This window comes from Nematolebias whitei, chromosome 11 (genome assembly GCF_014905685.2).
Source record: "Nematolebias whitei isolate Nwh7 chromosome 11, NemWhi1, whole genome shotgun sequence".
Taxonomy (NCBI): domain Eukaryota; kingdom Metazoa; phylum Chordata; class Actinopteri; order Cyprinodontiformes; family Rivulidae; genus Nematolebias; species Nematolebias whitei.
In genome coordinates, this window is record NC_056508.1 from 14835878 (window position 1) to 14851462 (window position 15585).

Here is a 15585-nt window from a genome sequence, read left to right on the forward strand (position 1 = left end):
ACACCATGATGAACTCTAAACCTCCTGACCCATAGTTTGGTTTCCAGGCTCACATTGTTATCCTGACCTCAACATGGGAACCACAACTCTTGGTAACAAGTAGACACAAATCACATCCAGTAAACAGCCACCAAAGGTAGTTGTCCCAACTATTTACAGCAGGGGTGCCCAAACTTTTTCTCTGAAAGGGCCAAATTTAAAATCTATCAGAGGGCTGTGGGCTAAATGCAATAATATAATACATGAAATGCAAATAATTATTTAAGTAAAGTCTATTTATTTATTATACAGTTATTTATCCTTCCATTCTGTATAAAGAACAATACAGAACAGTTTTTTTTATTTTACAAAGGTTTATTACAGTAGATTAACATGAAACAAAACATGTAAACTTTGTTATTGAAATCTCTGACTGCAAAGCGTTCTTAATGCAACACCACTGCAGCTCCACAAGTAAGGGACGTTCACTTCAGGACAAACTGAGGGCGATAACTGGTCAGTCGCTGACTGGTCAGTCGCTGACTGGTCAGTCGCTGACTGGTCAGTCGCTGACTGGTCAGTCGCTGACTGGTCAGTTGCTAACGTGCCTACTGGACTGACTGACAGGTGGCGTGACTTGTGCAAAAAAAAGATAGATTTTACTGGCCTGTTTGAGACTGTTGTCATTTATTCCATATTTATTCAACATTTATTCAATATTTTGGTGAATCTAAGGTTTGAGAACTGTTTCCTTACAAAATCCTTATGATGTTTTCTTAAATTTTCAGAGATGCTGAGTTAAAATGTAGGGGTGCTCAAGAAGGGTGTGTGACGGGCACCTACATGATCATCAGAGACTCTACTTCCTCAGACGGCTGAGGCGAGCTGGTCTGGGAAGCTCAGTCCTCACCTCCTTCTACAGGTGTGCAGTGGAGAGCATCCTGTGCTCCAGCATCAACATATGGCATGGAGGCTGCACAGCTGCAGAAAGAAAAGCTTTGTGGAAAGTGGTGAAGGCTGCACGGAGGTCTGTCGGAGTCAGCCTCCCCACCGTCACAGACGTCTGCACCTCTGGATGCGGGAGGGGGGCTGCCTGCATCGTGAGGGACCTCACTCACCCAGCACACACACTTTTTGCCCCACTCTCCTCAGGAAGGAGGTTAAGGAGCATTAAGTGTAGAACCACTAGACTGAGGAACAGCTTCTACCCTGAGGCTGTTAGACTCATGAATCTCTAACTAGAATAATCACTGAAAAACCACATCATGTTGCTGCTGATCTGTTTCATGTTGCTGCTGATCTGTTTCAATGTTGATGTGTTCATGCGTGCACATCTGCTCACAGACTCATGTTCACGTTTGTGCTGATGTTCAATGTTTTATGTTATGAGTGCTTAGTGTATATTTAGTTGATGTTTCTCTTAGTTCATATCTTAGATGTTATTACTGTTTTTCTCATACATTTTATTGTTGGATGTAACTGGGACCCTGTGTACATAATTTCGCTCCACCACATGTACCACATGAGGTGCGAATGACAATAAAGAATCTCTGACTCTCTGACTCTGATGATGCTCAGCTTTGTCAAAGGAAATGTTATTCAGCAGCAAGAAACTGCAGAGAGACAGTGTGAAGTCTGCCAAAATAAAATGTAAAATATTAAAATAAAAAAAATTAGTGCACAAATTAGTCACTCCAGCTGTGTGGCGTTATTACATTAGTTATTGGGCCAACTTTCCATCTAATATTAAATTTGGAATGACTGAGTGTAAACACATTGATTCTTCAAAAGGAAATTTTAAAATAAAAATGAGGACAACTTGGCGGGACAAATCAAATGGCTTGATGGGCCAACTTTGACCCGCGGGCCTCACTTTGGGCACCCCTGATTTACAAAGTACAGTGTTAATTTCATTTACTGGTTTTGGAAATATTACTTGACATCAAGGAGCTGTTTCAATGAATTATTAGCTTCAAATCCATTATTAAGAAAACACAGAACAATAGCTGGATAGATGAAATAAGTGTTGTTTTCAGTAAATCAGTTGTCAGTTGAAGTCACATGCTGGAGCTGGACAGAGAAATGCTCACAGGTTGATTAAAGTCCTATCAAGTTATTAACAGAAATTACAAATTGGAAAAAAAACTTTAAAGTATTTACATAAACTAAGCATATTTACAAAGATTATATGTCCAAGTGTACTCACAATGTCTTCCCATGTCATTTTTTTTTAGTCATGTGTGTTACAAAGGAGAACCGTCTAAAATGTGCTGCACAGCAATATTTAAGGACCAGGAATGAGAACCACTGCCTCAGATGGCTCAGCATCAAAAACCATTAATCACCAGCACCTATTGAGAAATCTATGACAAGGTCTACAACAACAAATATAAACTTGAATTATTGAGCTTTAAAGATGCCTTTTCGTGGTAGTGTCCAAAGACATCTCTGGACAGCATCTACTTGGCCAGAAGACTTTTCAATTCAGATCTTTGTTCTTATTGTCTTTAGACATTTTACCACTAAACTAAAGATGAAAAGGACCGTGCAGAGAGCTCACAGTTCTGGAGTTTTATTGGTGCCTTTTATAAAAATCATTTGCATTTTGATAAAATATATACACTTAGATTTTAAAGAAACTTATCCTTCAAGATGACTTCTGTTCCTGGAACATCTAAGCAGCACTTTTCAACACACATTCTATATACCGATAAATACAGAATGCAGAACTGAGGAAGGAGATGATCCAGGTTCAGGAATGTCCTTCCTGCAGTCCTGACCTGTCCCCAGGACAGAATGACAACCTTTCTGTTAGATATGTCTGCAAGAATAACAGCATTTCCCCTGTTTTCCAATATAAAATTGTATATTTTACATTGCTTGGTGCACAAGCCGTATTTTGTAAAGTGTAAACCTCAGCTCTGTGTGCATACAGCATGTGCTTGAAACATGGGAGTCAGTCACATACATAAACAGAAACAATGGCACAGCCCATAAAATATATACGACTCCCTCCTGTACACACAAAGGCATGTCTGAAGGCGATCGGCTGGTTGTAACCTTCCTGATGTTCCTCCTTCTGGATATATTTTGAGAGCAGAATGTGAGCTGTGTCAGGCAACAAGCTGACGCCCAAATACAGCCTGCAGGAGAGGAGAGGCTGGTGCTGCTTGGTTTGTTGCTATGGCTGTGTGTCAGAAAACACAGAAGTAGCATCCATCAAGTTAAAGACTTGCAGACTTGGTTAATTTCCCACTTTATGAGAAGATATGAGTTGTTTCATCACCTTTGTCCACAAATGTATGTTTGACAGAAGTAGCTGAAGCTCAGTATTTAGGTTTATTTTGTCCTAATTGTTCTGATGATACTAATTATTATCAGAACTGTGCTATTACTCTATTACAAATAGGACACATCTAATACTGCAGGGGGTTTAATGCTCTAACATGCAATCATCTTTGTCACTGGGCCAAGGTGGGCAATAATGCTTAACCCAGCTGTGTGTGTGTGTCTGAGTTAGCAACATATCTCATGAAACAGAGGACATATTCAAATGAAATATTCAAAAGGTAATCATCAAATGAACATCTACAACTAGCTAATCGTTAGAGTCAACTAAAGCCAAGATGGCCACCAGAATTAATCAGCCTTAGCAAACACAACAATAGTTTTAACTAGTCATTCACAAGACATGTTCTCTAGGACGTTGTACAATACTGTAGTGCATGAGATTGCTCATAACATTATTTTTAAGATATCACTAAAACAGCTACAACTCCACTTTTTCTTAACATAAGATGATCTCAGACTAAAACTACAGCCTGAAAGGTGGTGGGTGATATGCATTCCTTCAAGATATGCTAAGCCTTTTCTTTTCACATGTTGGAGAAACTGTGGAAACTTGGAGCTCTGCTCTGGAAACAAACACTTTTTCAATCACTGAACGAGGCTGAAAACTTTCTAAATTCATAAGGTGGAAATTATATTCAGATTGTTGGATTTTTTTTTACCTTGATTATTGAGCATGAACCTTGATGGCTTGAACCACTTCAGGTGTGTTGCCTGGGAGGAGTCGACGGGGGAGAGGACGCCCCACCAGTAACCATCTTATCACCAGCAAACTGGTTGGTTCACTGTAGGAGTGCACTGTGGGAAAACAGTTCATTTGTGACTCCTCAGACTGATGAAGCCCTTTAGATGAGGGAGAAACGTCTCTTGACAAAAAAAGAAAAAAAAAATGAAACTGTCCAGATGACCTAACTGAACACTGTTGGGTTCAGAGAAATGTTGTTAAGCTCAATCATCCAGGTAGATAAATCACAAAAAGGTTAAATCATGTCATCTGGACAAGTTTCTTTAAGGGAGAAACGTTTCGTCTTTCATCTGAAAGACTTTCTCAGTCTGAGGCCTGCCAACCCAGATCAGTCCCAAAATTAGCGCCTCCTTGATGTGTTTCAAGCCAACCTCCTGTTGAATTCCAAGTAACTAGCTTCTAGCACATGAAAAAAAGAGACCATCAATCACCGTATCAAATACAACGGTAAACAAGCTGCTGTCTCTGGACTTCCTCGCCAACAGACCATAATCCCTGTTGCACATTCGTGGTGAGACGCATTGTGTCACTTCCTGTTTCTCTGTTGATAGCTCGAGTGAATTGTTTGCACGAGTCGTCTTTTGTTTTTCGGATTTATCTGTCTTTTGCACAGTTTTTCATTCTAGTTCACAAACACACTTAGTACAGTTTTTTCTACTGTTGGATAGTGCTTAAAACACCTTTTATCTTTCAACACTTCTCAGTTCTATTTCGTATAGGCTTCGCCCTTTAAGGCTGTCGCTGGTGGGTTTTATCCCGTTATGCGAAGCATTACACTGAAAAGTTTAGTCCACGCCCACATGCTGTGTGGGCCCCACCCGGTCCGTATAAATTACGTTAAGAGCGGGTAATCGGCTCCCAATTTTCTTTAGCAAGCTAATAGCACTGACCTTCAAGAAGATGTCCAGCTCCAACACCATCCGCCTGTGTCCGTCCTGCAAGACCGGTTACTTGCTAAGTTTTGACCGGCACGACACCTGCGAAGGATGCCTGGGTCCCCGCCACATCGCCCGTGCCTCCTGCTGCCGCCTCTGTGACCTCCTTCCACCGGAGGAAAGGCAGAGGAGAGCAGCCTTGTTTAAGGCTAACGTCAAGGACTGCCTGTCCGTGGCGGGAAACTGTTCGCTGGATGATACGATGGACTTCTTCGACGCCGGCTCTCGGAGCGAATCAGATGGTTTCTCTGGGACAGACGATGTTAGCAGCAACCCCGATGCTCGCTCCCTCCTGGAGAGCGTAGTGTTGGAACGAGGGGGGCCAAGCGGATGCTCAACCCTTCCGGGCTTTCCCACCTCAACAGCCACATCGCTCCCTGCCGTCGGTGCCCTCCTCTCGGAGCTGCCCGACATTATCTGGGAAGCTGCTGACACAAAGGGACTTTGCGTCCCTCTCCTCCCCCCGCCCAGATCGGATGATCTGGCGGGAAGGTTTGGCTCCACTCCGGCTCGCCGTCCTGATCCCATCTGGTCTCGGTTTCCAGTGGTGGCGTTCTACTGGAATGAGGCTGCGGCCAGTCCTGGTAAATTGAGAGCGCCCGTCTCCACTTTTGCTCCCATTACCAGAGTGGAGGGGTTCACGGAGCGGAACTTTCCCTCGGTACCCCCCCGGAGCTGAGCCTTGCGGAAGCTTTCGAAGCGAAGCTGTCCAGGTTGGAGCAGTGTCCCGTCCCTCCTGGGAAACATGACCAGACGGTGGCTACGCTCTCCAATCGAGCTCACCAGTGTGCGTTTCAGGCAGCCGCAGCAAACAACAACGTGGCGTTGTTGGCGTACAGCGTGTCCAAGAGGCTGGAGGCCGCAGATCTGTCTGAGGAGACAAAGAGCTCCCTTTGCAAGGCATCTGACGTCATCCTCAACATGTGCGCCTCTTCTGCGGTCTGCCTGTCCCGAATTGCAGTGTGGATGACAATGATTCAGAGATCCAACTGGCTCCGTCATTCCCCCTCTCTGCCGGAAAAACTGCACAAAGCCCTAATGGAGGGCCCCATCACAACAGGCGCGCTGTTCGGGAGCAGTTTCAAGGCCATGCTGGAAAACTCGAAAAAGTTGGAGGAGGTGTCAGAGACTGTGCGCCACCTCATCAAGCCACGCATCTCATCCCGCCCGCTGGCCCGCTGGAAGGATCGTCGTGAGCAGAGACAGCAACGAACAACGTTCCACGGCCGCAGCAGCGTCGTCTAGCTCCGCTCCACCGCCAGCCCTCTTCATCCCGGCAACCGGCAGTTCAGCGCTTTCCCAGAGATCGCCAACAAGCGGCGCCCTGGGCCAACAAATCGCAGAGCTCATGGGGGAAAAGATTTACAAAATGACGGTCTGCGGAGGGTGTGTGTAAAAATGACACGAGTTTTGAAATAAAACATGAACATCATTCAATGATTAAAGTGTCTGTTTTTAGCCAGTCTGTAAGCTCAGATGAACTCACAGCGGCTGTGCACACATCCTCCACACAAAACGAGCCGGTCTCCTTAAAAAAAGGGTTTTCAGAATCACGGACTGGAGGAACGAGACCGATTTTGGACCTGTCAGTTTTCGACAAGGCAATCATGGACAGATCGTTTCACATGTTGACAACCAGACAACTGTTGGACAACATCCAGAGAAATGACTGGTTTGTTTCCATCGATCTGAAAGATGCCTACTTCCACATACCAATCATCCCAAAACACAGAAAATTTCTACGCTTCTCCTTCCAAGGGATGAAATATCAGTACAACAGGCTGCCATTCAGGTATTCCCTCGTGCCTCGTACATTCTCAAAGTGTGTGGAGACAGCCCTGCAACCGTTACACAGAGCAGGGATGAGAGTTTTGTTTTACCTGGACGACCTGCTGCTGCTGTCACGCTCCAGACGGGAAGCAGGAATGCAGGCTCAGGTGTTGACATCACCCCTGTTAAATCTGGGCTTCGCCATAAATTAAAAGAAAAGCTCGATTCTCCCGGCCCAGACGATTATTTATCTGGGAGAGGAGCTAAACTCGACCACCATGAGGGCTCGTTTATCACAGACGAGAATCAACGCTCTAAGAGTCCAGCTCCGCCACGTAAGACCGGGCAGAGTGGTAACAGCTGTTTCTGTCATGAAGCTGTTAGGAACGATGTTGTCAGCTCTCACAGTGGTCCCGCTGGGTTTACTACACATGAGACGCCTCCAGAGGTGGTTTGCGCGTCTGTGCATGGATCTGGTAAAGCAAAAGAGAGGGATGATCACTGTTCCTCCCTCCGTGAGAGCAGACCTCCGACACTGGGAAAACACCCTGGTTCTGTCGGAGGGAGTTCCCATCAGCAGACCCACGTCACACATGTCAGTCTTCACAGATGCGTCGTTGTCAGGCTGGGGGGGGACATGCCTATCTCAAGCTGTAGGGGCGCTGTGGCCCCATCACACAACAGCTCATATAAATGTTCTGGAGTGTCGCACGGTTTTGAACGTGATTCAACACTTTGCTGCTGTGCTGCAGAATCAACACGTTTTGATTCACACAGACAACAAGGTGACTGCTGCGTACATAAACTGGCAGGGGGGTGTGCGCTCAGCCCAAATGTTACACATTGCGAGAAAACTACTGTGTTGGGTTCACCAAAACCTGCTCGCCATCAGAGCAGTTTACATACCCGGTGTTCTAAACAAAGGGGCAGATGTGATGTCCAGGGGCGGTCCACGTCACGGGGACTGGACCCTCCACCCCGATCTGATGGCTCAGACGTGGCAGAAATTTGGCAAAGCAGCTGTGGACCTGTTTGCAACATGAGAAAACGCTCAGTGTCAACTATGGTTTTCTATGAGCCCGCGAGACGAACGACCGCTGGGGGTGGACGCATTTGCTCACAGCCCATGGCCCAAAATGCTTCTTTACGCATTTCCCCCACCTCCTCTGATTTTACGGTTTTTGAACCGAGTTCAGGAGGAGGGATTGACAGCTCTCCTGGTGGCTCCCAAGCGTGTGAACGCACCATGGTTCCCAGTTCTACAACGCCTGTTATCGGGGCGCCCGTGGAAACTGCCGTGGAAGGAGGATGCTCTCCTCCAGGCAGGAGGAGAGATCAGGAGTTACCCAGAAATAGGCCAGCACCTGTGGGTCTGGCCGCTGAGCGGATCCGCTTAGAGAGGATGGGTCTCCCGCAAGATGTAGTGCGCACAATCCAGGATTCACATGCTGCATCCACCACAGCATTGTACACATCAAGTGAACAGTTTTTCAGTGCTGGTGTACAGAGAAAGGTTTAGAGGCCACCTCATGTCCACTAGGCGACATGTTGTCTTTTCTGCAGCAGCTGATGGACAGAAATTTGGCGTTCAGCACGATTAAAATGTACGCTGCAGCCATCTCTTCTTCTCACGAAGGTTTCGGGGACAGAACAGCTTTTAATCATCCGCTGATGAAGCGTTTTTTAAAAGGTGTACAGAGACGCAGGCTTGTTTCACGTTCACTTGTTCCACAGTGGGATTTAACGCTGGTCCTGCGAGCCCTGATCAAAGCTCCATTTGAGCCTCTAGATCAGGTTCCAATTAAATTATTGTCTCTTAAATCAGCCCTGCTGCTGGCTTTAACATCCGCTAAGAGAGTGAGTGATTTATCTGCCCTCTCTGTCACTCCGTCATGTCTCAGAATTCAGGCTGATGGCAGCTCAGCTGATCTAAGACCAAATCCAGCTTTTATGCCTAAAAACATCATGAGCTCTTTGAAATCAATATAAAAAGGAGATAAGAGATGCTCAATAAGATCCGGTCTGACTGTACACCCTGATTAATGTCATTTTGAAATGTCCCCTCTGACAGGTTCAAGGTGATGAGGACATGGACAGTAAGACTTAAAAACTGCTTCTTTCCCAAATAAGTGAGAGCTCTGCTGAAAACCTGAGTTGAACTTTCTGTTTTTACACTTACTGTTTAAAAGACATTCTGTTGTTTGTATTTGTTGCTGTAAACGAAAATAACATAATTTTAATACTTAAAATATATTTTTCTTATCTTTTCAATTGTTTCTACATGCTGCTCTGAAAGGGACTGCCATCAGAGTGGATTTTGTTGTGCAGAAATATACAGTGACAATAAAGGCTCTTACTTCCTTATTTGAACGCATTTCTGTGTTAGTAACTGTGAAACTAACAACCATGTAAAGGTCTAAAAATTAGCATTTGTGTGAACGTTCATGAAACATTCAATATTTATGATGGCAGCTATCTGCTTGGGTGTCTGCCCCATTCCGACTAGCCATTAGCTCATCATTAAGAAATACTCATTTTTTCTAATAACTTTCAGAAAGTTGTCTTCAACAGGTAAGATAGTCGCCCAATATGTTTCCTCAAAACCTTGAGACAGTGATCCACGCCTTCATAACATATAGGCTTGATTACTGCAATTCACTTCTGTTTGGAATCAGTCAGTCCTCCATTGCTCGTCTACAACTGGTCCACAATGCTGCAGCCCGATTTTTAACTGGGACAGGCTATAGAGAGCACATCACGCCAGTTTTGGCCTCCCTACACTGGCTACCCATTCACCTTCGGATCCAATTCAAAATTATCCTGTATGTTTTTAAATCACTGAACAGTTCCGCCCCATCCTATCTCACTGATCTTCTGCAGCCATATGTCCCACCGCGCTCTCTGAGGTCAGCAGACCAGATGCTTCTCTCAGTCCCAGAAACCCGTCGTAAGCTCAGAGGTGACAGGGCTTTCTCTGTTGCAGGTCCACGACTGTGGAATGAGTTGCCACTGAGTGTCCGGCAGGCTCCCACACTCTCAGTCTTTAAGTCTCGCTTGAAGACCCACTTCTATTCGCTTGCCTTTAACACGATGTGATTTGTTTTGGTCCGGTCTGTTCTCTACTCTGTTGGCCATTTTAGTTAGCTTCTGCTGCTATTTGTATCTGTATTTCTATTTTATGTTTTCCTGTCCGCTGTGCATGTTTGTGTTCTTTTGTACAGCACTTTGGTTGGCCTTGTTGCTGTTTTAAGTGCTATATAAATAAATTGGTATGGTATGGTATGGTAAAACCTCTCTTCAAATTAGCTGAACTATCCCTTTAAATAATTTATTGTTAATTATAATGAAAATAAAGGATATTAGTAAAGTGACCAGATTTGTGTTTACATCTCGGCTCCACATTTGCTGCACAGTAATGTGGATAATTTAGGGAATATTTAACATTGAAGCATAAAATTAAAACAACTTCCCCACCCCACAACAACAACAACAACAACAACAAAAACACCTTTAGACCCCAAAGCTGTTCATGGATAATCTGCAGTTGGTGCACGTGACATCATGTTAGATCGAGCAGGATGTGTGGAGTGTGATGGTGGTTGGCACTGGACCCCCTCCCTGCCTGAAAGTCAACCCCTCTGCTCTTTGCAGGGTTGCTATAAATACATCAGTAAGTCATAAACGATGAGGTGTCTTGAATTTTAAACCAAACTGACAACTCAGCCCCTTGTGGGACAATTTCCCTCTTTCCCTTTAACTTGCGTTTCATTTGTTTGCAGCATCTGTCCACGGTTCTCACGAGTTCAAATTTAAACTTTTCATTCCGAGCTGCCATAACCAGCAGGTGGCTTATGTGCCATGTGAGATCTGTACTATTTCTCATAAAAACAGGAACCATATCTTACTTCCTGGTTGTAAATGACATCACATCTTTTAGTTTCCATCATGTCCAGCATGGGTGAACTGGACACATAAAGCGCGTGTGAGGAGCGAAGTAAATCCGTGTGTGTGGACGGTATCATGTCGGCCTGTCTGATTCAGGTTTACTGGGTTAGATCAGGCCGTCTGAGTGGGTCTGTGTGGGTCTGTGTGTCGGCAGGACAATGCTGCGGTTCTTCGCTCTGCGCGCGTCAACGGAATCCCGGAGTGCGTCATCGCGCACAGCACGCGCTGTGATTGGCCGCGGCTTGGAAACCTCTCTGGCGTCATGGGCACGAAAGAGCAAAGAATAAAGCGAGTAGTGGAGAGGAGAGTGGAGGGAGTGACTGTCAGTGAGGCTGGAGGATGACAGATGGTCGCTGGTAGCAGCAGACAGCTCATCACCGACAGGTAAGAACCGGGTCTCACCTTTTCAAAGCGTGAAAGAGTTCCTGCTTTTAGCTGATTTGAAAGAGTTTCTGTTTTTGCTAAAAGGCTTTAGTTGTTAAACGACTTCTGTCGACCTGCTGAGCTCCTGCGTGTGTTGGTAAGAGACAATCCCCCTGAGGTTTGCAGTGTTTCTATATTTACTGTGCAGTGACACAGTCACGAGTGTTCTTACTGAGACCACGAGGAGCATTTGACTCTCCAGGTTTTCTCCGAACTGACACTCTATAAGGTGTTGCAACAATTAAAGCCTCAAAGAGCCAGAGGTTCCCCAACACTCAAGTCCACATAGCAGATAATCATAAAATGGAACAGAATAGAAAAAAGCTTTAAAAAATGCACAACTAATGCAATATGGTTCTCAAATGTGTCAGTCTTTTTGTTTGTTTCTTTGGTTGTCATATTTAAATGGGATGTGTTTAACTTTGGAAACTGTTCACTCACTGATGTTCACAGAGCTGAAACAGACGTAATACTGAGTTCAAGGCATTAAACATTCTTCCTGTATCAGATTTAAAACGTCTTAAAACCTGACAAATGAAGCCTTTTGACTTTTTTTTTTACTCTTTCTCAGTTTTGCAGCCATGACGTGCATCCACCCCCAGTTTGGATCTCAGTTCTATGAGAACAGCGTCAACGGCTCCGAGCTCCAGACTCTAGACTTCTACTCTAGACTGACTGTGGACCAGAACAGCAGCCCGCGGGACCACCTCTCAGCATCGTCCCTGCCTAGCATCGGCTCCCTGGTGGGAACACCTGCAGGAAACTTTGATGCATACTCGTGCCAGTTCACGACAGCCCCTGCTCACGTAACCCCGGCCTCAGGCCAGGACAGCCCCTTCCCACTGGATGAACCTCAAGTTTACGGCTGTTACACGGGACCGTTTATGCTGAGTTATCTTGACGAGACCAGTGGGTCAGACTATTTTGGCAGCCCGGCTTCAGAATCATCTCCTTCAACGCCCGGGTACCAGACTCAGCATGTGTCTAACTGGGATTCAGCTTATGGGACATTCTCTACCAGCCCTGGATTCTGGATGCCCGAGGACACCTCTGTACCACACACACCATCTTTTTTCACGTTCGGATCAGGATCTGTGGAGGACGTGCCTCATTTGGGTCAACAACTTTTGCGAGAGCAGGAATCTTTTGCCGTGGCTCATCCTCACGTCTCTGCCTTAACCGCCCCCTCCATGGCAATGGAGCAAGCATGTGGTCTTGATGGCACCAAACAGCTGGACGGAAGCTCATCGCCCAAGTTAAAGAGTGGAAGTGAGGGCAGCTGTGCCGTGTGTGGAGACCATGCCTCCTGTCAGCACTATGGGGTTCGCACCTGTGAGGGCTGCAAAGGATTTTTCAAGGTAATAAGATGTGACTAGTCTGTAGACATATTTGTACCACGTTTCCAGTAAGGTTTACCCTCACTCCTCATTTTATTTTTTATTTTTTTACAGCGCACAGTCCAGAAAAATTCCAAGTATGTCTGCCTCGCTAACAAAGACTGTCCTGTAGATAAGAAGAGACGAAACCGATGCCAGTTCTGCCGCTTCCAGAAGTGTCTCACAGTGGGGATGGTCAAAGAAGGTGAGTAAAGTATGAGAAGAACCAGCAGGGACAGAGTGGGACCAGTAATCAGTTTGATCTGAGACCAGTTCAGTTTTTTAAAATCTGAAACAGTGTGGTTCTTTTCATTCTATTTCATCAGTTGTCGTAAAAATGTTTAAATTTCTGTTTTGGTTGGGTAAATCCCTCACTTGAAACATTTAGAATCAGAATCAGTTTATTATCGCCATGTCAATGAACGAGGTTCACAAACTAGGAATTTGCTTCGACATAAGGTGCGAATAGTAATAAATGGTCGACATAATAACTGAGTTCAAGGCATTAAACGTTCTTCCTGTATCAGATTTAAAACGTCTTAAAACCTGACAAATTAAGCCTTTTGACATTTTTTTTTTACTCTTTCTCAGTTTTGCAGCCATGACGTGCATTGTTTACTGGGTGCACTTTATAACTCTGACTCAAATTGCTCAACAGAACCTTTTTTTTGTTTCCAGTTGTGAGAACAGATAGTCTGAAAGGACGAAGGGGTCGTCTACCTTCAAAGCCTAAAATCGCCCGCGATCTGACAACCACTGCGTCTCCGGTGAGCCTGATCTCTTCTCTTGTGAGGGCCAACATTGAGTCAAATCCCAACGATGTGTTGCTGGATTATTCTAAGGTGAACAGAAACAGAGCTCCATAAATGTCTGTTTTTACAGTGTAGTTTGACCAAAGCAGAGTAAAGTGAGACTCGCTTCTTAACACCTGTTTGGTTTGTTGTTTCAGTATTTTGAAAAGGAAGTCAGCTTAGACCAGAAGGAGGATGTCGGTGACATCAGACAGTTTTATGACCTCCTCACAGCCTCCTTTGAGGTCATCAGGAAGTGGGCGAAACATGTCCCGGGTTTCTCTGATTTCTGCTCCGAGGATCAGGAACTCCTGCTGGAATCTGCATTAGTTGAACTCTTCATCCTGCGTCTTGCATATCGGTGACTGCACTTGACTTTGTTTTTGAAGTTATTATCATTATAGAAAGATTGTAGGTTTAATTTGTTCTTTAAGACAGAACCAACAACCTGTATTTTCTTTTTTGTAGGTCTGATCCTGAGATGAAGAAGCTCATCTTCTGTGACGGGACTGTCCTTCACAGAACTCAGTGTGTCCGAGGCTTCGGGGACTGGATCGACTCCATCTTGGAGTTTTCTCGAAGTCTTCATCGTATGAAGCTGAGTGACTCCTCCTTCGTCTGTCTCACAGCTCTGGTCACGATCACTGGTGAGATCATCATACTCATGTCAAGTTTAAACTTTTTAATTCAAGCAAACTTTGGGATCTTCTTTAGGCTTTATTACAGTCACAACACAGGACTGGAACAACAGGTGCACGGCAAAGTGTAACAGGATCTCATTTATAATGAGATGTCATGTATCACTGCAGACACAGTGAAGACCCAGCAAACTGTTCTAGTGTTTAGCAGAGTTGCAGGTTTTATTTTAATAAACTCTATTTTAGTTGTCAAGTTTCCAAATAAACCTTGTAAATCATTTTCCTCACTGCAATCGTTTCACACCAAACACATTATTCTTTTATTTTAAAAACTGAAAACTTAAGCATGTTTTCATTTCTCTCTGCAGACAGGCATGGTCTTAAAGAGCCGAGGCGCGTGGAGGACTTGCAGAGCCAGCTCATCACCTGCCTTAAAGACCAGGTTTCTGCCTGTGCCTCTGAGTTCCTGCAGCCCAATTACCTGTCCAGACTTCTGGGGAAGCTGCCTGAGCTCAGGACTCTGTGCACCCAAGGCCTGCAGCGCCTCTTTTACCTGAAAATGGAGGACCTTTTACCCCAGCCTCCAATTGTGGAGAAAATCCTAATGGACACGCTACCGTTTTAAAGACGGACAATGTGAGGAATCTGTGAATGTAAAAATCTGGAGTTTATTTGGGAGCCAAAGAGAAAAGACTTGGTGCTCGTACTCCAGATGAACAAAATGAAACTGCAAAGTTGTGAAGAGTTAAAATCCTGAGGGATTCTGCAGCATGAAAAATGCTACTTCTGTGTAAGAAGGTGAATCATATTGTTAATGACAAAGTATCTGGATCCAGTACACAAAGCTCATTTTAGTTGACGTTCTGGAAAACTGTAGTCAAGCTGAATTAGAAAGGTCCTTCAGCGGGGCCACACAGTGACTGTTTACATTGAACAACACATCATGAATGGAGGGACGATGACTCCTGTCACTCACAATTTGACTCCTATTAATATCTGAACCTTGTTTTGGGTAGAAGTACATAATACAGTCTGGTACTTACACTGGTAGGTACCATGTACATACCTGGTACTTATCTGATCATAATCGGGTATATGCTTGGTACTTTCAGGTACCCAGTAATTACCCTGTTCTTGCAGTAGGTAGGTAAATCTGATAAGTGCCAGGTACCATAACTTTTTACCATCTTAAACATGATTAAAGCATTATTGTAGTCATGTGAAGCTCAAATATTAAAAGTCTTGCAGCTCAGATTAGATTAAATTAAATTGAAAGCAGTGAGTCATTTGACAGAACCAAGCTGTGATACAGGTAGCCTTCACCTTGATGTTGGACAGAAGTCACTTAAAACTCATGTACACTTTATATTTCATGCCACCATCAAAGTTTGGTGATAAGGAAGTAAGTTAAATGGTATCATTCATGTATCATGAATCAGCATTGAGCAGCTAATATACTGTGTATTATCCAGTACATTCTTACACTGACTGGTCTTGTTTGTAAATAACAATAAATCTGTATTAAAACTCGAAGGTGCTTTGACACGTGAACTGTGTCCCGTAGTGTAGGAACATTTTATTGCGTGCTTATTATTTTTACATACTACGATGAACCTTTATTGCTGAACTTCAAAT

General features: G+C 44.5%; 1 protein-coding gene across 1 annotated transcript; it reads left to right on the top strand.

Annotated features, from left to right (window-relative positions):
* The first annotated feature begins 11031 nt into the window (after window positions 1–11031).
* Window positions 11032–15085, top strand: nr4a1 (nuclear receptor subfamily 4, group A, member 1). Its single transcript, XM_037684677.1, has 7 exons — window positions 11032–11106; window positions 11717–12503; window positions 12597–12726; window positions 13200–13363; window positions 13471–13673; window positions 13781–13959; window positions 14319–15085. The coding sequence occupies exons 1-7, from the start codon at window positions 11069–11071 to the stop codon at window positions 14573–14575; spliced, it is 1758 nt and encodes a 585-aa protein (XP_037540605.1). The 5' UTR covers window positions 11032–11068; the 3' UTR covers window positions 14576–15085.
* The last annotated feature ends 500 nt before the right edge of the window (window positions 15086–15585 follow it).

Excerpts from the sequence above, each read along its gene's own strand:
- nr4a1 (XM_037684677.1), top strand. The coding sequence starts at position 11,069 with ATGGTCGCTGGTAGCAGCAGACAGCTCATCACCGACAG. Across the intron at positions 11,107-11,716 it reads AGACAGCTCATCACCGACAG|TTTTGCAGCCATGACGTGCA; the intron begins GTAAGAACCGGG and ends ACTCTTTCTCAG. Across the intron at positions 12,727-13,199 it reads AGTGGGGATGGTCAAAGAAG|TTGTGAGAACAGATAGTCTG; the intron begins GTGAGTAAAGTA and ends TTTTGTTTCCAG.